Source organism: Zingiber officinale, chromosome 11A, assembly GCF_018446385.1.
Source record: "Zingiber officinale cultivar Zhangliang chromosome 11A, Zo_v1.1, whole genome shotgun sequence".
Lineage (NCBI taxonomy): Eukaryota > Viridiplantae > Streptophyta > Magnoliopsida > Zingiberales > Zingiberaceae > Zingiber > Zingiber officinale.
Genome location: NC_056006.1, coordinates 12096488 through 12123442, shown reverse-complemented (window position 1 = coordinate 12123442; position 26955 = coordinate 12096488). Strand labels below are relative to the sequence as shown.

Genomic DNA, 26955 nt, shown 5'->3' with positions numbered 1-26955 from the left:
TTGACTATCATTGTACACTATAATAGGACTCCCACTGTCCTTAACAATCTTCAGATACTTTAGGAATCTTCTTAACTAAACAACCTCTTGCACAACTACTGCACAAGTTACATACTTAGCTTCCATTGCCGACAGCGCTATACAAGCCTGTTTCTTGCTATTTCATGAGATGTCACTACCATTTAGCAAGAAGGAATAGCTAGATGTGCATTTTCTAACATCAAGGTCCCCCACCATCTACATCTGTGTAGCCACTTAGGCTCATATTTGATCCTTGAAAATAGAGAATAATTTACTGTCCCTTTGAGATATCTGAAGATCCTCTTCACGGTTTTTAGTGTCTCAATCATGGGTTTGACTAAAAATGACTAACTAAGCCAACAACATAACTTATATTAGGATAAGTACACAACATAGTGTATATCAACCTATCAATAGCACTAACATATGATTTTTTTTATTTTGGTGATTTCTTCAAGAGTCTTGAGATACATACTTTTGCTTAGAACAATATCTTTCATTGTAGGTATTTATTCAATGTTGTAATTTGATATATTGAAGTGTTGTAGTATCTTAGTGATATAAGCCTCTTAAGACAAATCTAAAAGTCTTTTTGGTCGATCTCAAATGATCTTCACTCCTAAAATGTAATCAGCTTCTCCTATATCTATTATGTTAAATTGTGATTAAAGCTACGACTTAACTTCTATCACACACTTCATGTCACTTCCAGCTATTAACATATCATTAATATATAATGATTAGATAACAAACTTTCTTTTTTCCCTTTCTTAGGTAAACATAATGATCCTCATTGATTATTTCAAAATCATAAGATAAAATGACTTTATTAAATCTTATGTTCCATTATCTTAATGCTTGCTTTAGCCTATATATAGACTTCTTAAGTTTATATTCTCTATTCTCTTAGCCTTTAGCAATGTAACCTTTTGGCTATGGCATATAGATTTCTTCGTTAAGACTACCATTAAGGAAAGCTATTTTTATATCTATCTGATATAATTCCATATCAAAATGTGTTACTATAGTTATGATGACACGTATTAACACAAACTTCACAACTGGGGAGAATGTGTCTCTTCAAAATTAATATCCTCTATTTGGATATATCCTTTTGCAACTAAATGAGCTTTGTATTGATTAATCAATCCATCTACTTTCCTCTTAATTTTGAGAATCTACTTATTCCCAATAGCCCTTCGGCCTAGAGGAAGATTAACTAAATCTCAAACCTAATTCTTTCTCATAGACTCCATTTCCTCATCAGTTGTAATTTTTCATTCTTCTCTAATTGAGCATCTCAAAGCTTCATCAATTGTTCGAGGTTCCTCGTTATCAACTGGGAGAATTATCAATACCTCATTCTCAATATTAAACCTTCTCTGAGGAATAATCTGATGACTAATCCTTCGTAGGATAGATTATTGAAAAATTGACTCATTCATTGATAAATCATTCCTACTAGGTTGACTAAATTTAGGCATCTCTCGTGATACTTGATTTGTTGATAAAGGAATATTATTCTCCTCCTCTATTGCAAATAGAGGAATTATCTTATCAACTGCACCTCATGGGAACTCAATTTCAAGAAAAATAGCATCTCTTGATTCTATTTCGGAGATGGTTACATCTTGTTACTCACCAATGAAGACATAACCTTTAGAAGTCTCAAGATACCTTATAAAGATATACTTTTTACCTTTGGGTTATAATTTTTCATATTTGTGAGTCTTATCATGAACATAGGCAGCTGACCCCCAAGTTCTCAGATTACTCAAATCTGATTTTCTATCTGTCCAATATTCATATAAAGTGGATGGAATAGATTTAGAAGGCACATGGTTAAGTATATAGGTTGCAATTAATAACACATCTCCCAATAGAAAATTAGCAAATTAGTTTGAGCCATTATAGTAACCATATCTAGAAGAGCTTTCAACAATCCTATTTTACTATGGGATTCCAGGGATAGTAAGCTATCTAATAATCCCTTTATCATTACACATTATCTTGAACTGATCAGATAAATATTCACCTCTACGGTTAGTGCACAAGGTTTTGACCTTACGTTCTAATTAATTCTTAATTTCATTCATGTAACGATTGAAGCAATCTAATGCTTTAGATTTGTGATGAATCAAATACACATGATCAAAACGTGTGAAGTCATCAATAACTATAATGAAATAAAAACAATTCCATTTCTAGCCTTTATATTCATTGGCTAAAAAATATCTAAATGAATTAATTGCAATAGTGATTTAGTCTAATAGCCTTATCAAATGGTTTCATAGTTGTTTTTCTAGCAAGACAATGCTCACATGTTGACAAGGTAACTTTAGTATGAGTGCTTAAAAGGTCATATTTAGCTAATATATTCATTCGTTCTTATCCTATATGTCTCATCATTAATATCAGCATCACTAGTAAGAGTAATATTTAAAAAATAACTATTATTTCCATAATTATTATTTGGTTCTACATCAAGAATCATGAAATGATTTGTTACATAGTCATTCCCAATTAACACAAAGTTAATGCGAAGTTCCACACAATGACTATAAAAGTTTACATAATAACCTAAATTAAGAATACTAGTAACAAAAATCATATTCCATCGAATCTCAGGAGCATATAGGACATCAAGTAGAAACAAGGTACGCCCACCATATAGGTTGAGTTTGCAAGTGCAAATGCCTTTGATTTCAATCCTTGCATTGTTTTCCACATGTATCCATTTGTTGCTAGCTGGTACCCAATGGTACTCCAAGTATATAGCTTGATCACATGCTACATGGTTCATTACTCCTGAATCTATAATCCACAAAGGATAAGAATCAGCTAATAATGCTGAACTTGCAACATAATGCTCATGGAAAGAAGATAAAGATCGATCTACCTTTTTTGACTCAGTATAATCCCAAGTAAAATGACCCTTCTTGTCACAGTTATAACAAGTGAGCTTTCTCTTAGGTTTTTATCTATATTTCTTTCCTTTCTTCTTGATTTGGTCTTGCCCAACAACAACACTAATTTTTTCCCCTTCCTTTTTTAAACTATCTTTTCTTATTCTTGGAACCAGAACCTTCAGCTATAAAATTTTGGCCAGAAATTCTTGCGGATTCTATTCTCTCCGCCTCCAGTTCATCATGGTGTGAGATATTAGTGAAAGTCTTAATACTTTCACTGTGTGTAAGGTTCTGTTTCATCATCTCCCAAGAATTAGTAAGAGAACGAATTACTGCTTGAACCTATTATTCATCAGTCAACTCATGACCAACAGTCTTAAGCTCTTGAATAATATTATCCATTTACCTCAGATGTTGGGCTATGATAACATTCAAGTATTTTTTTATAGCTGTTAAACTTAATTATTAGCTAATGAAGCTTACTAAGACTTACTTCATTGTACTTTTCTCTAAGGACTACCCAGATAGCATGAGCCGATGGTAATGGCTCATACTCAAATATCAGGTTATCTACCATTGAACTAATCAATATCCCCTTACCAATGGATCCTTTTTCTTCCATGCCTCATATACATCAAGATTACATCTATGCTGTGCTATAGAACCATCATCGAGTTCATCTATAAACTGATTTATGACCTCTAGAACTTCTTGTTCCTCAAGAACATATTGTATCTTAAGGTGCCAAATTTTATAGTTATCCTCATATAATTTATCTCCCTTTTTGATTTTAGCTATGATATTCTTAGTTACCATAATCTACAATAAATAAACGCATTATTTATTATTTCAATTAATTTATATGTATGTAATTAATTATTGACTCAGTATAAATTAGAATTGGTTTATAAAATCAAGTGATAACTATATTTCCACTCATCATTTGTATGTTCCAATTCAATCAACATTGATTAGTTATATTACACAAATCTTATCAAATGAACTAATCATGTAATAAATGTATCATTAAATGTTTGCGATACAATTCATAACATGAGAGGATTTGTAATTAGATCACAACTTGTGAGTATCTCTACATGTGTAATTATGAATGTATTGGAATATTCCCTAGTTGATAAATTGATGAGTTCAGACATTATCAATTCTGATAGACTAGCACGGGTTATACTCTTTAGTTCGGCCAAGCAACTATTTTCTCACAGGTTGGAGACATTGGGATGTCGAGAGTTAAACGTGGATGCTAGTTATGGTAACTAGTTCATTGGAGTGACCTGCTGTAAGACTTCATATGATTCTCTATATATATAGCTTATTGCAACTCAAGTGCAAGTTTCTTCGACTTGAGATACACAAGTCACCTTGGTCATAGAGATTTATACTTTGACATCTAAATCAAGCATCTCATTGAGCTATAGACCTAAGATGATTGGGTATAAGTCGAAGTGCCCGAAGGTGTTTGGATAATCCAAAGAGGATTCACCGTTCCTTGCGAGGAGATGTATACCCTATGACCACTCGTTAGGATTATTACTCAAAGTATTTGGCCAAATCATTACATGTTAAGAATACGAGACTCTTATACACATGTCTGAGTAATTTAAATTTGCACAATGAGAAAGTGTTATTTGGGTTAGGTGAAACATAGTCAGCCTAGTGGGGACTGACACATAGACCATATTCTGAACCAAGTGAGTATAAGACGAGTGAAAGGAACATGACACGACTTACTATAGCTATTGAAGGGTTTGGAAGTGGTTCCGAGATCAACCTATGATTTTTTGGTTAATTAGGGATCATGATGTACTACTAGGTGTCACTCATGATTGTTCCATAATTATGGTTAATTATGGACAACCAACATAATCGGGAACCTATATATAAGGTCATATCTAAGAGGCATAAAACGAGTTTGAGAATTGGATTCTCAGATCGAGAGAGATTAAGTATGGTTGGACCAGACAAAGGGCAAATATGGAATCAAAATGATGCAACAGAAGCGAGGTTGAGTCACTTCTTTCGAAAACGAGTTGGACTCTCTTTGGTTTAATTATGAACGAAATTAGTTTGGTTTAATTAAAAGACGTTCTTGATTTTGAACCAAGATGGTTTGATCTTGAACCAAACTTAAGACTATTGATATGAATTGTGGATTATATATATATATACTCTTGCGTGTTTTTTCCTCCTCTGTTCATCTTTGTTCTCACGCTGCCGACAAAAAATAAAAAAGGGATTTTGCCCTTTTCTTATCGCCACCACCGCCCAGCTCTGCCGGCCAGCGTTCGACGCCAGCCAATGGGCCTCCAGTCGACCAACAGTCGGCCTAACTCTGGCTGAAGTCGCAAGCGCTGCCCAAACAACAAGAGGCGTTGCTTCGCTGCTGACTGCCGCCGCACGCCGACGATCAGCATCAGCTACTACTGTACCGGTGAGTTTTCGTTATCGTCTGTAATCAGATCTGACTGACAGACATCCGACGCCCACCAATCAACTGTCGTCCAGCGTAAACAGCAGCAAACTGCTGCTGTGCGTGTGCACCATCGTCGCCTGTGTGAGAAAATAATCCAGACATGATAAGGTTAAATCCCCACGTCGCTAGTTTATTTTTTTTATTTATTTTCTTGATAATTTCTTATTACTCGGTCTTCCTATTTTTATTGATCTAGTCCTAGCCAATCCTATTTTTATGGATCTCATAGTCTTTGCTCTTATCATTTGTGGTGTATTTAAAGGGTCGTAGAGGCGTGTAGAAAATATCTCGATGTAAGGTTTTCTTTCATAAGTTAAATTTCTATTTGTCCTATTCTTCTTGTGTGTTGTGTGCTTTGGGTGTGCTATCCTATCCGATTCTAGGCCAACATCTAGTATCAGAGCTTTGACATTATAGAACACCCAAGAATCCACGATTCCACAAATTAAAAATGTCTGGCATCCCACAAGTTGCTGCGAAGGAGAATGGTGGAGTGCCATTTCCCTATCCGATGCTAAGCCCTCATAATTACATCGTGTGGGAAATAAAGACGGAGGTGATTCTTGATGCCCAAGGAGTCTAGGAGGCGGTGGAGACAGCGGAAGGAGCCCAAGTAGATATAAAGAAGGACAAAAAGGCGCGTACATACATCTTGCAATGTATCCCCGAAGACATCATTCTCCATATTGCAAAAAAGAAGACGGCGAAGGAAGTCTGGGACAGCCTCAAGACGAGGTACCTTGGTAGTGATCGGGTGAATAAGGCACGCATACAAACGTTGAAGAGCGAGTTTGACGCCCTCTGGATGAAGGAGACCGAGATGATTGATGAGTTTGCTGGCAAACTCAGCGCCATGAGCAGCAAGTTCTCCACTCTTGGTGCCATGCTTGAAGATTCCTCTTTGGTAAAGAAGTTGCTTGATTCTGTCCCTGATAATTTCTTCCCTATTGTTGCTGGTATTGAGCAGTTTCATAATCTTGAGACGATACCATTTGAGGAGAGTATTGGGCGACTGAAGGCATACGAGGAACGAACACTACGATTACGTGACAACACCAACGACACTAAAGGTGAGCTCCTACTTACTCATGCCGAATGACAAATGCGACAGAAGGGGAGCAACGTGGATACTTCGTCAGGAGGCAAGGGGCGTGGGTCCAACAGCCCTAGTCATGGAAAATGGCATGGGCGTGGCCGGGGGCGTGGTCTTGGCTGTGTTATGCCGACCCAAGACAGTGCAGGAGCCATTAGCAGCAATGGCAGAGGCACTCGTGACAAGAGCCGTATCAAGTGTTTCAATTGTGAGAAAATAGGGCATTATGTGTTCAAATGCTACAACAAGCGTCGTGATGATGAGGCTCACCTCACTTGCGCCACCAATGAAGAGCCAGCACTGATGATGACCATGTCCCACGAGGAGCCTGACACTAGGCGTGAGCGGTAGGATACCATTCTGCTAAGAGAAAATAGGTTGCTACCGGAGATGTATCGCGACGCTAATAAAGGAGATAAAGACGTTTGGTACCTTGACAACGGTGCCAGTAACCACATGACTGACCATCATGAGAAGTTTCAAGAACTAGATGAAACCATCACCGGGAGGGTGAGGTTTGGCGATGGATCAATCATTGAGATCATGGGCAAGGGGACGGTTGTGTTCGAATGCAAGAATGGCAATCGGAAGGCTCTCCACTAGGTATACTACATTCTGAAACTTTGTAGTAATATCATAAGTCTCGGTCAATTGACAGAAACTGGGAACGAGGTGCACATGGAAAAAGATACCATGAAGGTGATTGATAGGAGCGGGAACCTCTTGATGCTAGTAAAGCGAACACAAAATCGCTTGTACAAGATAACCTTGAAGACATTCAAGCAAGTCTGTCTCCTAGCAAGCCTAGAAGACCCAACCTGGTTATGGCATACAAGGCTCGGACATGTCAATTTTCATGACTTGAAGCTGTTAGGGGAGAAGAAATTGGCGGTTGATGTGCCTCTATTGCCCCAGTCGAACAAGCTTTGCAAGGTGTGTGTGATCACCAAGCATGCAAGGTCGCCATTCCCGTGCCAAGCAAACTTTAGAGTGGAGAAGCCGTTGGAACTTATCCATGATGATATTTGTGGGCCAATCTCACCATGTACACTAGCCGGTAACAAGTACTTCCTTCTGATTGTTGATGATTTCACAAGGTGGATGAGGGTGTTTATATTAGCAGCAAAGAATGATGCATTCCAAACATTCAAGAAGTTCAAATTATTGACGGAGAACAAGACTGAATACAAGATCAAAATACTCTGGACAGACCGGGGCGGTGAGTTTCTATCCACGGAGTTCACTCAGTTCTGTGAAAATGAAGGAATCGAGCGACATCTCACGGCTCCCTACACACCCCAACAAAATGGTGTTGTGGAGCGTCGTAATCACACCATGATGGCCATGGCAAGATCTCTCCTCAAGGGTACACATATGCCGACAAGGTTCTGGGGAGAGGTAGTTAGGCATGTTGTCTATCTGTTAAACTGTCTCCCAACTAAGGCGCTAGGAGAGCGCACGTCATTTAAAGCTTAGATGGGGAGAAAGCCACATCTCGCCCACTTGAGAGTGTTCGGTTGTGTTACATATGTGAAAAATGCAACCCCTCACCTCAAGAAACTTGACGACAGAAGCTCACCCATGGTATACTTGGGTGTCGAGGAAGGTTGCAATGCTCATCATCTATTTGATCCAAGGCATGACAAGCTACAAGTAAGTAGAGATGTGATATTTCGAGAAAATTGTAAATGGACATGGAATGCAGGTGCCAACAATGAAGAAAAGGTACCAGAGTTTATGGTGGTGGATGCATTCGGTACCGATGAGGTGATTGTTGCAGCAGACATTGAGGCCCCAGCAGAAGATGTCACAACACCGATAGTAGCCGTGGTACCCACGACAGGAGCGTCAAGTCCATCTACACCTTCATCGAACACCCATACAGCTTCCTCGCCTTTGATAACAAACTCACCCGAGTCTTATGAAGGACCAGTCCATTTTAGATCCATTGCTGATATCTACGCCAACACTGAGGAAGTGGTTGGTATTGTTGAAGAAGAGGGTGAGGTGATGATGGTGATATCTGAAGAGCCGACATGTTATCAAGAAGCTGCAATCAAGGCTTGCTGGTACGAAGCAATGGAGAAAGAGTTGAAATCTATTGAGATGAACAATACCTGGAACCTAATTGAGCTCCCATTAGGCCACAAGCCTATCAGCCTAAAGTGGGTGTTCAAATTGAAGAAAGATTCAGATGGGAAAGTCATTAAGCATAAAGCAAGATTAGTGGCTAAAGGCTATGTACAAAGACAAGGCATCGACTTTGAAAAAGTGTTTGCGCCTGTCGCTAGACTTGACACTATTCGAGTCATTCTTGCGCTTGCGGAAAATCAAAGCTGGGAGGTACACCATCTAGATATGAAGTTAGCATTTCTTAACGGAGAGTTAGAAGAAGAAATATATGTCACTCAACCAGAAGGGTTTGAAGCACAAAATCAGAAACATAAGGTATACAGGTTGTCCAAGGCCCTCTATGGACTGCGGCAAGCTCCACAATCTTAGAACATGCATTTGAACAGGAGTCTGGAAGAGCTTGGCTTCAAAAAATATACTCAAGAACATGCAGTATATACAAGAGATGAAGGAGAAGCAAGTATACTTGTTGGTGTGTATGTCGACGATCTCATCGTGACAGGAAGTAGCACAGAGAAAATCAACAAGTTCAAACAACAAATGATGACAAAATTTGAGATGAGTGATTTGGGTCTTCTCTCCTACTACTTAGGGATTGAAGTGGAGCAACAGAAGAGCCAAATTTTACTTAGACAATCAGCTTATGCCAAGAAAATTCTATCTCAGTTCAAGATGGCAGACTACAATGCCACAAAGCATCCAATGGAACCCAAGACACAGTTGCATAAGGACTTGGAAGGGACTCCAGTTGAGGCCATGGAGTACATGCACATTATTGGTTGTCTGAGATATTTGCTACACACATGGTCGGACCTGTCATATTCTGTCGGGATGATGAGCAGATACATGGAAAGGCATACAATCATGTATCACAAGGCGGTTAAACAGATTCTCAGGTATTTGAAAGGTACAATCTATTTTGGGCTTGTTTACATAAAGGGACCCCAGGAAATTGGTATATTCAGCTACTCGGACAGTGATTTAGCCAGCAATCTCGATGGGAGGAAAAACACAAGTGGAATGACTTTCTATTTAATGAAAGCTTTGTGTCTTGGAATTCACAGAAGCAGAAGACAATGACGCTTTCATCTTGTGAGGCAGAGTTCATGGCAGCCGCAACTGCGGCCTGCTATGCTTTGTGGTTGAGGAGCCTTGCCATCTAATTAACCGGTGTAGAGCCAAAGCCGGTACCTTTGTTTGTTGACAACAAATCTACCATAGGTCTCATGAAGAATCTGGTATTCCATGATCGAAGCAAGCATATAGATACAAGGTTTCATTTTATCAGAGAATGTATTGAAAGGGGCCAGATTGTGGTTGAGTTCATTAATACCGGAGAACAACGAGCCGATGCGTTAACTAAAGCATTGCCAGGAGTGAAGTTAGCTGCCATGCGACAACTACTCGGTGTCCATGATTTACAACCATGTCAGGATTAGGGGGAGTAATGTGAGAAAATAATTCAGACATGATAAAGTTAAATCCCCGCGTCGCTAGTTTATTTTTTTTATTTATTTTCTTGATAATTTCTTATTACTCGATCTTCCTATTTTTATGGATATAGTCCCAGCCGATCCTATTTTTATGGATCTTGTAGTCTTTGCTCTTATCATTTGTGGTGTATTTAAAGAGTCATAGAGGCGTGTAGAAAGTATCTCGATGTAAGGTTTTCTTTCATAAGTTAAATTTCTATTTGTCCTATTCTTCTTGTGTGTTGTGTGCTTTGGGTGTGCTATCCTATCAGATTCTAGGCCAACAGCTTGTGCCGCTGGTCAACGTAGACGCTGACCATCTGCAGCCTTCCAGAGGTTACCTGTTGACCCTGGAGACTCTTGCCGTCGGCCACACCACCGGCAGCAGTGAGATCCGCCGTCGAACAGCAGCGAGTCGCTGCTCATGTGCTGCCATCGCCCTTCTAGAGCTGTCGATCGTCCGACCTCCTTCTGTCAGCTCACCACCAGTCGGTGGAAACCTTTGCCGTTGACTACAGCCACTGGCAGTGACTTTATCGCTGCCGGACAACAACTTTGTGATTATTACTCACCGGTTAATTTGCGCCACTTGATTGCAATCGTTGCTAGGTACAAATCAGATCATGATCCCTCTCTCGGATCGAACCGTCTCCCACCTTCGGCTAGTACCGAAATGGAGACATGGCTTGGACTTATTGAAGTCATCTCGAAGATAGCTTGGTGTGGATATAAGTAGAGACGAGACTTCAAAGTGTCGCTTGGTTGATCTCATTCCCACTCTGGATTATCCAATGGAATCTTCTACGCATCATCCGATAGGTATACATAGCGTAAATTTACTTTCCGTAAAATTTTAATTATGCGATCATGTCTGACATATTGTATCCTTGTATGCGTGTGGTGTGTGTGATGTAATAATAATGAATTATTATTGTTTTTATTTTCCGTTGCTCATGTTTATGAAACGTGTTTTAGCACGCACCCGTGTCGGGTTACCTAATAGCTCGGGAATGGAAAATTGAATAGTTATCAAAGTACAGAGTGTGTTGTACTGAAAGGAGAAGACCAGAGCTTTATTTATAGCTCACTGGTTGAAGTTGACTGTTGCTGACGTGGCACGGTCCGGGTACCTAGAAGGGGTCCAGACCCCTGGGTGTGGATAAAAGTTTATCCGTATTGCAATGGCTACACAACGACCGAAAGATAATATTTTATCTGGTCCAGCCTTCTGGAATAGCTCCCGGTGCTCGGACCGCTTTTGCACAGGGGTGCCTCGCCAAGGCACCCTCGGTTGAACCAACCCGGTTTGAGTGCTTGGAGTAGTTCCGGGCACCCGGACCACAATCAACTTCAGGTTGACTTTTTATCCGGGTCTTCCGCTCCAACTCTGCTCGTTTGGGTGATTTTGGCCATCTGGAATAGAGCTCACTTGAACTCATTTTCAGACCTTCTCGAGCAACCTTCCGCTCCAACTTCTTGTCCCTTAGAAACGCTACGCGCTGTCTTCTCGTCCGCCAATGTACTCTTCCACAGCGCCCGTCGACTTTCTCCCTTGCCGTCCTTCTCACTAGCTGCGTCTTTCGCTCAACTTGCTGTGCTTCTAAGTTCCTGCACACTTAGACACAAGGTATCAAAAGACAACATGACCTAACTTGACTTAGTTGATCACTCAAAACTACCATAAGGTACTTATAATTTTTTCCTTTTTGATGTAAGCAAACCAAGTTAAGTTATGGTAAAACAAAAATAAATAATAGTAAGGTAACAAATATAAATTTTGTAATTTAAAAAATTTATAAAGATCAAGATGCACCCTCTCAAGACTTAATCTCTAATTCTCTCCCTTTGATCATATTAAAATTAGAGATATGCCATGAAAATAACTTAAAGTAAATTCAAAATAGAGTCTAAGGGATAAAAATACAGTGACTATCATCAAAAAAATCATGAACTTTTAATTTTGAAAATCTAAATTTTTACAATTTATAGATGATTTTTAGAAAAAATGATTTGAAAAAATATTTTTAATCATGGGGAAAATTTAAAAATTTTATAATGGTTAGATAGGCATATCCAAAGTAGAGATAAAATTTCCACATAAAATTAAAATTAATTTAAGTAGTAATAAATTTTTTTTCTATATAAAGATATATTTTTTTAAAAATTACATAAAAATAGTTTCTAAGTTCATAAAATCGTGAAAAAAATTCTGTGAATGTAATAGAGCAAGTATTTTTTTTAAAAAAAACATAAATTTTCCAAGATTGAGAATTTTTAATATTAAAAATTAATATTTAGATAAATAATTTATAAAAAATAAAATAATAGTTAAAAAATTTTTGAAAATATTTCCATAGATAAAGAATATGATAGAAAAAAAATAAAGTTTGTAAAAAATAACACTGCAAAATATTTTTAAATTAAAGAATATGATTTTTCTTAAAAATTTATAAAAATTAATACAACGGTCAAAAAATATTAAAATTTTTTTTACCGTTAAGAAATGAAATCCTATTTTTTTTTAAAAAAATAATATCTAATTAATTTCGAACAAAAATTATATGAAAAAATTATTTAGATAATTCTAGGTAAACAATAAAAATTAAATTAATTTAAAAGTATGATATGTATAAAAATTTAATTTAAGAATGATTTTGGAACCCAATATAGATTCCTTCCAACCGGATTAATCAAAAACTTTCTAGGGATATATTTTGGTGATAATTTCCTGATTTATCTCTTATGATATCTAAAATATCAATTAAGTTCTGAATACTTTTTTATTTGTTGAACATATGAATATGCATAATTCTTCAAATTTTCTATTTCTACTTTTAATTTTTCATTTTTAATTTTTACCTGGTCAAAATCTTTTAATCAACAAGATGCTGCTAAGGTTAATTTTAATTCCTCATTTTCCTTTCAAAATTTATCATTTTCAATTTCTAATTTATAAGAATTTTTTGACAATATTTTTATAAATTTAAATAACTTATCAGGAGGTAGATATCATACCTGACTTACCTTGTCGATCTCATTATTTGATGCTCCCCCTGTAGAGCTTCTTTCTTCTGACATTGTTTCCCCTTTATCGATGCTCATCTCCGATGAACTTGCTTCGTCATCTACTTGATGACTTGCCATTAGTGCAAGTCCGACATAGGCTACGACGTCCGAATCTGATGACGATATTTTGTCCCATATCACCTTTAGATTCTTGTGCTTCTTCTGGATTGCTTTTTTGTCCTTATCCTTTGCCCTTATTCTTCAGTTTTGGGCAGCTATCTTTGACGTACCCTTTTTTATTGCATTGATAGCATCTTACTTTCCTTTATCTTCTTTTGGCCTGCACTTGATTAAACTTATTAGCTTTAAAAAAAACATTTGAACTTCCTTATCATGAATGTTGTTTCGCCATCATCGAGAGAAGTTTCAGATTCTAGTTCATCCATTTTTGCCTTTAAGACAATGTTGTGCTTTGACTCCTTCTTTAGATCTACATATCTTGACTCATGAATTTCAAAAGTAGAGAACAATTCTTCTAAATTACTTACCTCTAAATCCCTAGAGTTGAAATATGCATCTACTAAGGTTAAAATTCAGGAGTCCTAGGAAAAACGTTAAGTGCGTACCTTAGTGAATTTCGATTGGTTACCTTTTCTCCGAGATTCGTGAGTTCGGTGATGAGTTCTTTGATTCTCAAGTGGAGGTGTGTGACGGTTTCACCTTCTTCGAACCGAAGGTTGATCTAGTTCTGAAGCAGGTCTCGTCTTGCGAGTTTTGCCTCTAAGGTCCCTTCGTGTAGTTCTAGGAATTTATCTCAAAGATCTTTGGTTGACTCATAGGCTCTGATCCGATTGACTTCTTGTATAGGTAAAATGCTCATCAGATGGAATTTTACCTTACCACTTGCCACGAAGTTGGCTTGCTCTTTTTTCGTTCATTAATGTTGTTCTTTGTTGTTCCCTTACTGATCCTTCGGTGCTATAGAATCATACTTCATTATTATTAATAATTCAAAGTCAGTTTTAAAGATTATCTCTATCTTCTTTTTCTAAATCGTGAATTCCCCCTCGAACTTAGGTGGATAGATGCTTGATTTGACCATCATCTTTTGTGCTTCGGTTGACAGTTAGTCATTCTAAAATGGTTGGGCTTTGATACCACTTGTTGATCCCTTTCGACCGGAAAGAGGGAGGTCAATTACCCTCCACAATATAAAACAAGCAAACACCTTTCTCAACTCGATCGAGCTTTAAAATAATTACACACTTTAAAGAAATATGAAGGAATAAAATAAATACGAGACTGATCCTGTCCGGAATCTGAGTCAGACGGACCGTCGGATGAGGCGGATGAAATGTTGACGGAGTCGTGACGTCCCGGAGGGGGGGTGTGCTGAGATGGCTTCTATGTTGACCAAGTCTTCAGAAGTCCTCTGGTCAATGCTACCTGCAGCCAGTGACCGGGTCCCCCTGGTCCTTGGTACCCCGAGGCTCGAGCCGGGTCCAACGAACATATGAGTAACAGGCTAATAATATAATCATGAAATAAATAAGGGGTGAGTATGGAGAACGTACCCTGACCCAGGGGGCGCCCTCGGATGGGATGCTGCTTGAGTTGTCGCGACCCGGAAGAGTAGATGAATGATCAGACGAGAACCTGGATCTGACGACGCGGAGTCGGATGTGGCACAGAACCAGAAGATGAGCTACAGGTCCAGAGATTATAACGACGCGTAGGCCGAGATAAAACATTAGCACACAGGACGGGACAAAACATTGGCACAAAGGTCGGGATAAGGTATCGACACGTAGGCCGAGATAGGACATCGACAAGCAGGTCGGAATACAATGGTGGCACGAAGGTCGGAATATAAAACATCACACAAGTTCGGTCCGAACATAATGATAGCGAGGGCTCGGGGGCCCAATCGACATCAGAGGCATACGACTCTACGGATTGAGCGCCGAAGAACCAGACCGACTAATCTGAGGTGCCGGCAGCGCCGCCGATGGCTGAGAACTGTTCGCTGGAGGTCGTGGACCGGGTGACGACTCTTATGAGGTCTGCATTTCGATTGTATCAAAGCAAAGCATGGAGTCTTCTCTAAACATCAACAGGTGGGAGCTAGTTTATGCTATCAGGCGTTCCGTCGAACAACTATCGGGCAGCCTGCGTCCTTCTCCATCCCCGCGTCCAACTCAAAGCGGGTGAGGAACGTTCCTCTCACCCATTTCATCGAACAGATAACGGGCAGCGTGGGTGCTGCCGCTACGAGGCTCCGGCGACGGTGAGGACGGGAGGAAGAGGAGGGCAGTGGGCTTGCGAGAGGGAGAGGGAGAGGGAAGATGGAGAGTAGAGGGGAGCCGCAACTGGTTTGCGACGGGCGGTGTGGTTGGTCGGTGGTGTCCGTGCCGAGAAGACCAGAGGTGATGCAGGCAGTAGGGGAAGTGGCGCGCATGAGATCCCTGCAGTGACAACGTTGTCCTGCAACAGGACAAATCCGAGAGAGAGACCGAGAGAGAGAAGAGAAGAGGGCGGTGGTTGGAGGTGTCTTCTGGCGTTGTTGGCGCGGGAAGGGGAAGAGGCGGTCGGAGGTGGCCTCTTCCACAAGGTCTTCGAGGTGGCAGCCGGAGGAAGAAGAGGATGGGAACGGCCGGCGGCGGGCATCGGCGTCGGCGCCGGCGAGGGGCGTGAGAGGAAGAAGAAGAAGAGCAGTGGCTGGTCCGGTGATGGCGTCACAAGGAGGAAGAGAGGGGCAGAACGATAATCGACGCCGACGAGGAGTTGAGCACGAAGGAGAGAAGTTGGCTCCCTCCTTCTTTGGCGGCGGAAGAGGCGCAGAAGCGAGAGAGAGAAGAGAAGAAGTGGCTGCTAGAGGAAGCAAGGGAGGGTAGCAGCCGACAATCGACGTCCGCGTCAGAGAGGCCTGTGAGAGAGAGGAAGAAGACCTCTCTTTGGTTCCTGTTGGTGGCGGCTGAAACCTGCTCCACGAACCCCTCTTTCCCTTCTGCATGCTACAGTGCGTCCCTTTTTCTCCCAAAGCCCTAACCAACTAAAAGACTAAAATGCCCTCCTTTTCTCCCTAATTTCTTCTCTACCCCTCAACCTATATCCACATCAGAGACAAAGAAATTTTTTACTTGGTTGACAATCAAAGGATTGCTACTCCAAGGAAAGTAGGTTCAGTAGAAAAATCTCCTTCTCGAACAAAATGTCGGAGGCGGAGAAGCCTCGTACATGAAAATGAAGCTAAAAATGGAATATTGAATAGCTATTGAAGTACAGAGTGTGTTGTACTGAAAGGAGAAGATTAGGGCTTTATTTATAGCCCACTAATCAAAACTGACCATTGCTGACGTGTCACGGTCCGGACACCTGGAAGGGCTTCACGTGCCTGGGTGTGGATAAAAGTTTATCTGCGTTGCAACAGCTATGCAACGGCTGACAGATAAACCTTTTATCCGCTCCGGGTGCTTGGAACAGCTTCAAGAGCTCAGACCGCCTCCGTATAGGAGCGCCTCGCCAAGGTGCCCTGGGCTGAACCAACCTGGTTCTGGCACCCGGAGTAGTTCCAGGTGCCCGGAATAGATCCAAGCGCCCGGACCACAGTCAACTTTAGGTTGATTGTCTGTCCGAGTCTTCTGCTCCGACTCACTCCTTTGGATGATTTCAATCATCTAGAATAGGATTCACCTGAACCCATTTTCCAGCCTTCTTGAACAACCTTCCACTTCGACTTCTCGCCTCTCGGAAACGCCGTGCGCTTTCTTCTCGCCCACCAGTGTACTCTTCTGAAGTGCCTCGTTCCTCTCCTGTGTTGTCCTTCTCGCTAGCTGCGTCTTTTGCTTGACTTCCTGTGCTCTTATGTTTCTGCATACTTAAATACAAGATATCAAAAGACAGCAGGACCTAACTTGACTTGGTTGATCATATTAAAATTACTACGGGATACTTAATGCGTTGTCTATCCCTTGTGTCCAAGTGTGCAGGAGCTTAGAAACACAGGAAGTCGAGCGAAAGACGCGGCTAGCGAGAAGGACGGCACGGGGAAAGAGCCGACGGGCTCGGTGCGTCCGAGGGACGAGGTGACCTCGGAAGAGTACACTGGTGGACGAGAAGAACGTGCATGGCGTTCGAGGGATGAGAAACCGGGAAGGAAGGCTGCTCGAGGAGAAGGCCAGAACTTGGGTTCGGGTGAGCCCTATTCCAGATGGCCGAGATCACCCAAGCTAGCGGAGCTGGAGCGAAAGACCCGGACCGAGACGAGCTAAACCGGAGCAGAGGTCTCGGACCAAGAAAAGTCAACTCTATTGACTTTCCTGGTCCGGGTGCCCGAAACCATTCCAGGCGCCCGGATCCGGATTTTGACCAGGATCGCGTCAAACGCGATCTAATTGTTGGGGGATAAAATTTTATCCTCACAGGGCGCCCGGAACCCCTTCGGGGTGCCCCGACCAGTGCTATATGTTGGGACCGAAATGTAGCTAAGGGGGGGATGAATAGCTCGGTGCGCTCGTCGTTCTCTTTGTTGCTTGTTTCTTCAAGATATGCAGCGGAAAATACAAAAAAACAAAATACACAACGCTAACAAGAGGATTTACTTGGTATCCACCTCACAAGAGGTGACTAATCCAAGGATCCACACACTCACGCACCCTCCACTATGAAAACCCTCCTTTATGGTAACTACCAAAGGCGGAGAAGCCCTACAAGTTCACACTACAAGAAGAAAAGGAAAGGGAAACAAAATACAACACAAGCTTACAAGGAAACCCTAACCCTAGCTTTCTTCTTCAACTGTAGATCCGCCTCTTGACTTGGAAAACCTCCAAGAACCTTCAAGAACTGACGATCTGAACTTTGTGGAGGAGCTCTGAAGTTGCTGTGTTGATCTGTGATGAATAGTGTGAGCTCTACTGAAGAAATCGAATGCCTGCAGCTAAATACGACGCCAACGGTCGGATCCCGATCGATTGGATTGCTCCCAATCGTTCGGGGAGGCTTTGGATCGATCGGCTGATCGATCCAAAGCACCTCTGTGCTCTCAGGAATTGCTTGGATCGATCGGCTGATCGATCCAAGGCTTATCGTGCGAAGATCACACTCTCCAATAGATCCACTGATCGATTGGGGGCTCTGGATCGATCAGTTGATCGATCCAGGGCTGTTCTGTGCGATCGTGCACTCATCCCAATCGATCCATTGATCGATTGGGAGGAGGCTTGTCGCGAAGACTCGCCCAATCGATCGGCTGATCGATCCAGCTCATTATTTTCTCCCAAAATCAAGTCTAAAGTCTCCTAAACCAACATCTGGTCAACCATGACTTATTGGTTCATCGTGCCTAGCATCCGGTCACCCTTGACCTGCTAGGACTCCCTCACCAAGTGTCCGGTCAATCCCTTTGACCCACTTGGACTTTTCTCCTCGTGCCAAGTATCCGGTTAATCCCTTTGACCTACTTGGACTTTCCAACACCAGATGTTCGATCAACCTTGATCCATCTGAATTTCCTCATGCCAAGTATCCAGTCAATCCCTTTGACCTACTTGGACTTTCCAACACTAGATGTCCGATCAACCTTGATCCATCTGGATTTCCTCGTGCCAAGTATCCGGTCAATCCCTTTGACCTACTTGGACTTTCCATTGCCCGACTTCACTCACTGGGACTTTCCTTCTGCCTAACTTCACTCACCAGGTCTTTCACCTAGTTTCACTCACTAGGATTTTCACCTGGCTTCACTCACCAGGACTTTCACCTAGCTTCACTCACTAGGATTTCCTCACTGCCTAGCTTCACTCACTAGGTCTTTCACGTGGCTTCACTCACCAGGATTTTCTTCTGCCTGGCTTCACTCACCAGGACTTCCTTTGCCTATCCTCCAAGTTAGGGCTTTCACCTGGCTTCACTCACCAGGATTTTTCAGTCAAGTATCCGGTCAACCTTGACCTACTTGACTCTCCATCACAATCTCCACACATGAACAATTGCACCTGCAATCTTCATGTGTTGTCTACATGTATTGTCAAACATGTATTGTCAACATGTATTATCAAACCATCAAAACATAAACATTAAGACTCGAGCTTGACCCAATTCAAGCTCAGTCAAACTAGGTCAACCTTGACCTGGGGAACATTGCACCAACAATCTCCTAACACTATAAATATAGCACTGATCTGCACAGTTAAATTAACTAACTTGTAATCCATCTTTCTCTGTGCATTCTATTCTTTTGTACTGTCAACGCTGTAAGTGGCTACTCCGCCTAGAGGAGAATCAGATAGTGCGCCATCTTTACCTTGGAGTAGCAATCCTCTGATTGTAAACCAAGTAAACCCTTTGCGTCTATTTTAGATTCTGTTTATTTAGTCTCTTCTATTTTAATTACAAGTTTCGTTATCTAGTTAAAAATCCAAGAAAGGGTGTTTTATTTTTATAGAGCAATTCACCTCTCCCCTCTTGTCGACCTCCAAAGGGACCAATAAGTGGTATCAGAGCAAGGCGCTTCAGGAGGACTAACCGCCGATCGAAGCAACGAGATGGTCGGACCAAGCATCGTTCCACTAAAATTCGAGGGGGACTTCGCAGACTGGAAGCGTCGTATGGAGGTATTTCTAAAAATTGATTTCGAAATTCGGTTTTTTATTAAGTATGGTTTTCTAGCTCCGATGAATCAAGATGGAGAAGAAAAAGAAGAGAGCCATTGGACAAAGAAGGAGCAGAATGAGTCTGTAGCGAACAGTCGTGCTGAATATCACCTGCTGAGCGTGTTGTCGCCTCAAGAAGTCAACCGTATCGGAAGCTATTCATCTGCTAAAGAACTATGGGAGAAGTTCTTGGAACTCCACGAAGGTACGTCCGAAGCGAAGCTCGCTAGAAGAGACATCCTCCGGAACAAACTGATGATCATCCATCCGGAAAAAGGTGAGAAGGTAGCCAGTCTACACGCGAAGGTAAAAGAACTAATTACTGGTTTCGAGAACCTCGGAGAAACGGTATCAAATTGGGACACAATACGCTACGCACTCAACGCGTTCCCCAGAACTTCAGAATGAACATCAATCGTCGACGCCTACTATATTTCGAAAGACCTGGAGGTAAGTACTCTAGAAGAATTGTTCTCCACTCTTGAACTACATGAAACAAGGTGTGCAGGAACAACAAAGGAATCAAGCCAGATGATCGCACTAAATGCAACCAAAAGGGATGAACCCGAGTCAGACTCAGAAGAGGATCAGGAAGCATACATGGTAAGAAATTTTAAAAAGTCTTTTAGATCTAATAAGTTTAAAGAAATGCAGAATAAAAAGAATCCAAGAAATAGAAGAAGGGTTCGTTGCTACCAGTGTCAAAAGGAAGGACACCTAAGAGAAGACTGCCCAGAACTAAAGAAGGACAAAGTCAAGGCACCCAAAAAGCACAAGAATCTAAAAGCTACTCGGAACGACACTTCTTCATCTGAGTCCGAGATTCAAGAATATGCCGGGATAGCACTGATGGCAAGCTACGAAGGGCAAAGTACATCAGAACCCAGTATCGATGAAGGGGGAGCGACCTCAGATGAAAGTATCGAAGCAGGGGGAGATTCAAGCTTCAAGTCTGATATAGTAAGTGAGGTATGCCTCTTACCCCCTGATCAACTTTATTTTGGTATTAAGATAATGACTAAATCCATGTATAAATTAGAGAATGAAAATATCAAATTAAAAAAATGAAATTTTGGAAATAAAATGAACTTTTGGCAAAATCTTATTTAATAGAAGACTTTGATAAAATAAAATTTGAAAATGATAAATTAAAAAAAGAAATAGAAAGACTGAAAAAGTCTAACGGTTCAAATGTTTCTACTTTTAAAAATTATAGAGAACTAAACTGGTATTATATGTTTCACCAAAATCAAATTAGAAAAATATCAAAGGCCTATGTACCTAGAAAATATTTAATTAACCCTGTAGGAAGGAACCTCTATTGGGTTCTAAAAACATGTTTAACTTAAAATTTAAAATTAAACTTAGCATTTTCAGCAAGAAAATTAAACATGTAATTTCTTTATGCGACTTTATCTAGAAAGTGGTTGTTACTCCAATAACCAAGAAGGCTTAGTGCCTCGCCACTGCCTGGAAGCCAAGTATCGAAATAAAAAGTTTAATTGACTAACTAAAAAAGCATTAATTCAAATTACTTAATACTTTAAAAGAGTTATTCAATTTATTTTAGAAAATATATGCAAAACTACTCATATTTTCAAAAACTTAAAAATCTTTTAAGCTAGAAATTTATTTTTACGTTGCAAATTAAAAAAAAATTGCCTAAAATTTTTCTTAAAGATTTTTTTAAGGCATCTATTGTGTTGCACAAAATTTTGTTTTACTTAGAAATTTTTGCAAATACTTAAACTTTTGAAAAATCATCGTTTTTTTTATATACTTAAATTTTTTTAATTTTCCATAGAAATTTGTTTTCCCTTATGGATATTTTCTTTTAAACTTAGAAATTTTTTAACTTAAAATTTTTTTTAACACTAAAGATTTTTTTTGAGAATTTACCTTAGACTTGTTTAGAAACCCTATTTTTTTATGTGACCAAAGGGGGAGAAGTATGTTAAGTCTAGGGAGAGGTATATAATTTTTCAATTGAAAAATTTTTGGACTTATTTGCATATTAACTATTTTTTTATTGCATTTGTTTTACCCTAACTTAACTTGGGTTGCTCACATCAAAAAGGGGAGATTGTTGGAACCCCAAGATGTTTTGATGTGATCAAACAAGCTAAGTTAGGTCCTGCGTTGTCTAACCCTTGTGTCTAAGTGTACAGGAGCTTAGGAATACAAGAAGTCGAGCGGAAGACGCGGCTAGCAAGAAGGACGACACGGGGAGAGAGCCGACGAGCTCGGTGCGTCCGAGGGACGAGGTGACCGCGGAAGAGTACACCGGTGGACAAGAAAAACATGCGCGGCGTTCGAGGGACGAGAAACTGGGAAGGAAGGCTGCTCGAGGAGAAGGCCGAAACTTGGGTTCGGGTGAGCCCTATTCCGGATGGCCGAGATCATCCAAGCTAGCGGAGCTGGAGCAAAAGATCCGGACCGAGACGAGCTGAACCGGAGCAGAGGTCCCGGATCGAGAAAAGTCAACTTTGTTGACTTTCCTGGTCCGGGCGCCTGGAACCATTCCGGGCACCCGAACTCGGATTTTGACCAGGATCGTGCCAAACGCGATCTGATCGTTGGGGGATAAAATTTTATCCCCCCTAAGGCGCCCGGAACCCTTTCGGGGCGCCTCGAATAGTGCTATAAATATAGCACTGATCTACACAGTTAAATTAACTAACTTGTAATCCATCTTTCTCTGTGCTTTCTATTCTTTTGTACTGTCAACGCTGTAAGAGGCTACTCCGCCTAGAGGAGAATCAGATAGTGCGCCATCTTTGCCTTGGATTAGCAAATCACCATCTTTGCCTTGGATTAGCAATTCTCTGATTACAAATCAAGTAAACCCTTTGCGTCTGTTTTAGATTCTGTTTATTTAGTCTCTTCTATTTTAATTACAAGTTTCGTTATCTAGTTAAAAATCCGAGAAATGATGTCTTATTTTTGTAGGGCAATTCACCTCTCCCCTCTTGCCGGTCTCCAAAGGGACCAACACTTACAAAATGTTAGTAACATAAGCCTAAATCTCGGAACACATGGACAACATGGGCGTACGACTATCAATGTAGGATTAAGTCTACATGGGTGGACTAGATCCAATTGAGTCTACATAGGTGGACTTAATCTTCATAAGGTTGGGCTCACACTTGATTAACACACACACACAAAACTAATTATCATTAAAGTAACTAAACTCAATTAAGTGATCTAATGCTTCAAGCATATAAAGAGGGTTTGGATTAAATTGGATGTGGATTTAATTTGTAGATCCAATAACCTGGTTCATTAATATTGATGGGCTATTAATAAGACATGGACTTTTATGGTGGATAGTTCCCATAGATTGGGCCAAGTATAAAAGGAAATAGATAAGGTTAATTAAGGCATGTTGAATCTTGCTCTCCTCTTTTACCTTCTTCTTCCCCATTTGAGAAGAAACGTGGGGTTCGCCGACTCAATCCTATGAAAGACATTCGTTGCGCTCGCGGGATACTTCGGCTAAAAGTAAGAGGTCATAGCATAACGATGAATTTAGGTCAGCGATTCATGAGCTATTGTCTCGTTTTCTATTATGCTTTAGAGATTAATAGAAGCAAGATCTTATAGTATTACAAGTCTAACAACCATCCTATAAAAGGTCGCCTGCCCTTGAGAGTGCAGAGGTAACTATCTAAACCTAAACAACAATTTCTATTCTTCTCCGTTCTCTTCTACCATATACTAATTTGAATGTCAAAGTGATGGAATCGAGACACCCCAATCTTCATTCTAATCCATTCCTTCGTTGTTCTTTCTTTCTAAACTCTGACAGATCTCTTCATAAATTCTACGATCCGATGCTAGATGATTGACACCTTGATCAACATTCGGTCCTTTCTTTCTTTCTCGCAAAAAAGGAAAGAGGTACGTCTCGAGAGGAGTCTTGCCAAGATACGTCTCCTTTTAACTCTTTTTCAGCCCTTTCAATCGCGTCGTCAGAGACCTTACCAAAGTCTCGACTCGACGACCAACAGCCCGACAACCACCCAACTCGACAAAAACCAATCCAACAGAAGCCGACTCTAGAAGAGCTACCTTGATGCGCATCAGATCTACCGAAACAGTCAACCCATCTTCTAATCAGACCGGATCGACAAAATTATTATTTATAGATATGGCGGTTAACGACATGACGGTTAACGGTTATTGGATACAAGATTTGCAGGAGCACATTTTACTTTATTTATATATATATTTTCCATGCAATAATAGCGCATGAGCTGATCTCATCAGTCATCGTCGCCCCGCAGGAGATCCTCCAGCACCTTGTCGTCCAAGCACTCCAGCTCGATCACCTGCTTCCCCGACGCCATCGACGATGAGCTCGCGCCGCCGGCGGGGCGGTTCTGGCTACGGACCTCGTCGGGGAAGTTGAGCACCGCCTGCTCGCCGCGCATCTCGTAGGCGGCCTTGTCGTAGGCGCGCGCGGCCTCCACGGCGGTGGCGAAGGTGCCCAGCCACACCCGCTCGCCGTGCTTGCTCGGGTCCCGGATCTCCGCAGCGAACTTCCCCCGCGGCCGGCGGCGGACTCCCCGGTACTTGGCGATCTCCTTCTTCTCCTCCTCCTCCTTTCCCCCTTCCATCAACGAACAATACGATAACCCTACTGCTCCGTTCCCGGCAAATTTAAACCTGCACGGAAGGCGGCGGCGGAGGCGGCTTCGGATCCCCTCCAATTTTTCTGCACCTGCCCAATTCAGAATCTAGGCCGAGTATTGCAGCGGATGCTGTCGGCGTCAGATGGAGGATCTAAGTAGGTATATATATTCCACGTGTAATCATCAGGGAGGACGTCTAAATTTGCGTTCGACGAATGTGGATGCGTCAGAGAGGTGGCTATCCAATCACTTTTTGGATTAAAAAAAAATTGGAAGTTTTAGATATTTTGATTGAAAAATGATTGATTCTAGATTCATTAGTAGTCAACGGCAGCAGTTGACCATTCGATTTGACTCTGAGATGGCGAAGAGGAATAATGTTGTGGTTGTTATGGTTAAAGCAAAATCCAACTCTACCTCGTGAAGACGAAAGAATATCAATCGTAGGGCTGTAAATAAGTCGAGTCGAGCTGAGCTTTGGGGTGTTTAAGTTTATTTGATAAGATAATCGAGTCGAGCCGAGCCGAGCTTAAAATGAACCAAGCTTTTAAAATGAGTGTTCAAGCTTGGCTTGGTTTATTTTTTATGAGCTTGAGCTTGTTTGAAGCTTGGCTTGAGCTTGGTTCGTTTAGATGTTATCAAGCTCTCAATTCAAGCTTGGCTTGAGCTTGGTTCGAGCTTGGCTTAAGCTTGGTTTGAGCTTGGTTCGTTTAGATGTTATCAAGCTCTCAATTCAAGTTTGGGTTGAGCTTGGTTCGAGCTTGGCTTGAGCTTGGTTTGAGCTTAGTTCGTTTAGATGTTATCAAGCTCTCAATTCAAGCTTGTTTGATTGTTTATAATTGTTTGATTGGTTATTAAGATTGATAATTTAAATTTATTTATTTATTTTATTTTATTGGTTATTTAGCATATTGAAAAAAAATTTATTAATAAATATTGTTCGTGAACATTGTTCACGAACGTTGTTCACGAACATTGTTCATGAACATTAACGAGCTGAACACATATGTGTTCAAGCTTGTTTGTTTAGTTTAACGAGCTGTTCAAGCTTGTTTGTTTAATTAATCTAATACATATTGAACGAACATAAATAAGCTCTTATCAAGTCGAACATCAAACTTGTTCACGAATGCTTGGTTCATTTACAGCCTTAGTCAACCGGTCGCAAAGAAGAGATGGCATTGGTTTCTTTATCACGTGCATTATTTTAATTAGTGGCCTCCAAGGTCGAGGCCACGTGGCAAACCAAACTCCGTCAACGCAAAGTCCAACTCTACATTGCCAAGTCAAAAGAAAGTCAACCAGTCGCAAAAAACAAATGGCATTCTATGATTTCTCTCTAATACTGTTATATTTATCCCAGATATTATATTCTTTCTAGTCGATTTACAAATTATATGAATAAAAATATATTATAGGATCAATTTATAATAAAAATAATTATATTTATTTTAAAAATATTTTAAATTTAAATTATCATAGGAATAATTTATTTATTTACGTGAAAACAGATAAATTATGTGACAGTAAAATTTTTTTATGTAAATAGTGTACGATGGCAGACTCGTGGCCACGTGGCCAATTTAAATTCAGACAACGCAAAATCCAACTCTACTTAGTCAGTTTCAGGAAGTCAACCTGTCGCAAAGAAGAGATGGCATTCTAGATTTCTCTCACACATGCATTATTAATTAGTGCACAGTGTTAGAGAGACCGAGACCACGTGGTCAATTCAAGACTTGGTCAACTATAAATTCACGTCACTTCGCACGTAAAAGTCTGATTCGATATTTAAGGCGGACCCATTTAGAATGGGTTACATCTCGGAGGTCGATTAACGTAGGGTCAAAGTTAGAGTCAAAGGGTAATTAATATTATTTAGAACCAGAGAACATTTGATCGAACTTCTAGATCCGTCGGATCGTGAGTTTTAATGCTATGTGATTCGGTGGTAAGAGCGAGAGATTTTCATTGGCGGAAAGTCAACGATATGTAGAAGTCAAAAGTCAAGAGATCCGACCCTGAGACCCGACCGACCGGGCGAAGCAGGCCGACCGACCGAACGAAGCGGGCCGACCGGCTGTGAATCCCCCTGAGCCGAATGAAAGACAACACGACTAGGGGTCGGGTTTCCGATACTCAAGGTAAAAAAGTTTCGAGGGCCGAGCGGGTTGTCCGTTCGGTCGGTGCATAAGGCAACACAGGCAGGAGCAGTCTCATCTGAGCATATGACCGATGCAGAAGTGATATGTCTGCCGAGCGACCGACCCGCTCGGGCCTAGAACAGACAGGGAACGCAAGAGGACAAAGGAGACAGGGAATAACATCATCCTCGAGACACCTGCAGCCAACAAGCAGTAGAGTTGGCGGCCGAGCCGTACACAGGATCATACGGCGGAAGCTTCCACCGTCACATCCGGGATATACTCGGACGATTGCGGAATGGCGCCAGAGGTACTTTTATGACAGAGACTTGTTAAGGTATGTTTGGGGGAAGCGTGCACGCATAGGGAAGCGTGCCCACGCCTCCCCGGGGTCCT

The 26955-nt window shown here is 41.0% G+C and overlaps 2 protein-coding genes across 2 annotated transcripts; one reads left to right on the top strand and one right to left on the bottom strand.

Moving 5' to 3' along the window:
* The first annotated feature begins 9019 nt into the window (after positions 1-9019).
* On the top strand, positions 9020-10631 carry LOC122031234 (uncharacterized mitochondrial protein AtMg00810-like). The gene is made up of 4 exons (XM_042590374.1): positions 9020-9543; positions 9587-9602; positions 9712-9771; positions 10392-10631. Exons 1-4 carry the CDS (start codon positions 9020-9022, stop codon positions 10629-10631), a joined length of 840 nt encoding a protein of 279 aa, XP_042446308.1.
* A 13344-nt stretch (positions 10632-23975) lies between these two features.
* LOC122032633 (ethylene-responsive transcription factor ERF096-like) lies at positions 23976-24532 on the bottom strand. Its single transcript, XM_042591948.1, has one exon. The coding sequence runs from the start codon at positions 24398-24400 to the stop codon at positions 24047-24049; it is 354 nt and encodes a 117-aa protein (XP_042447882.1). The 5' UTR covers positions 24401-24532; the 3' UTR covers positions 23976-24046.
* Between the last annotated feature and the right edge of the window lie 2423 nt (positions 24533-26955).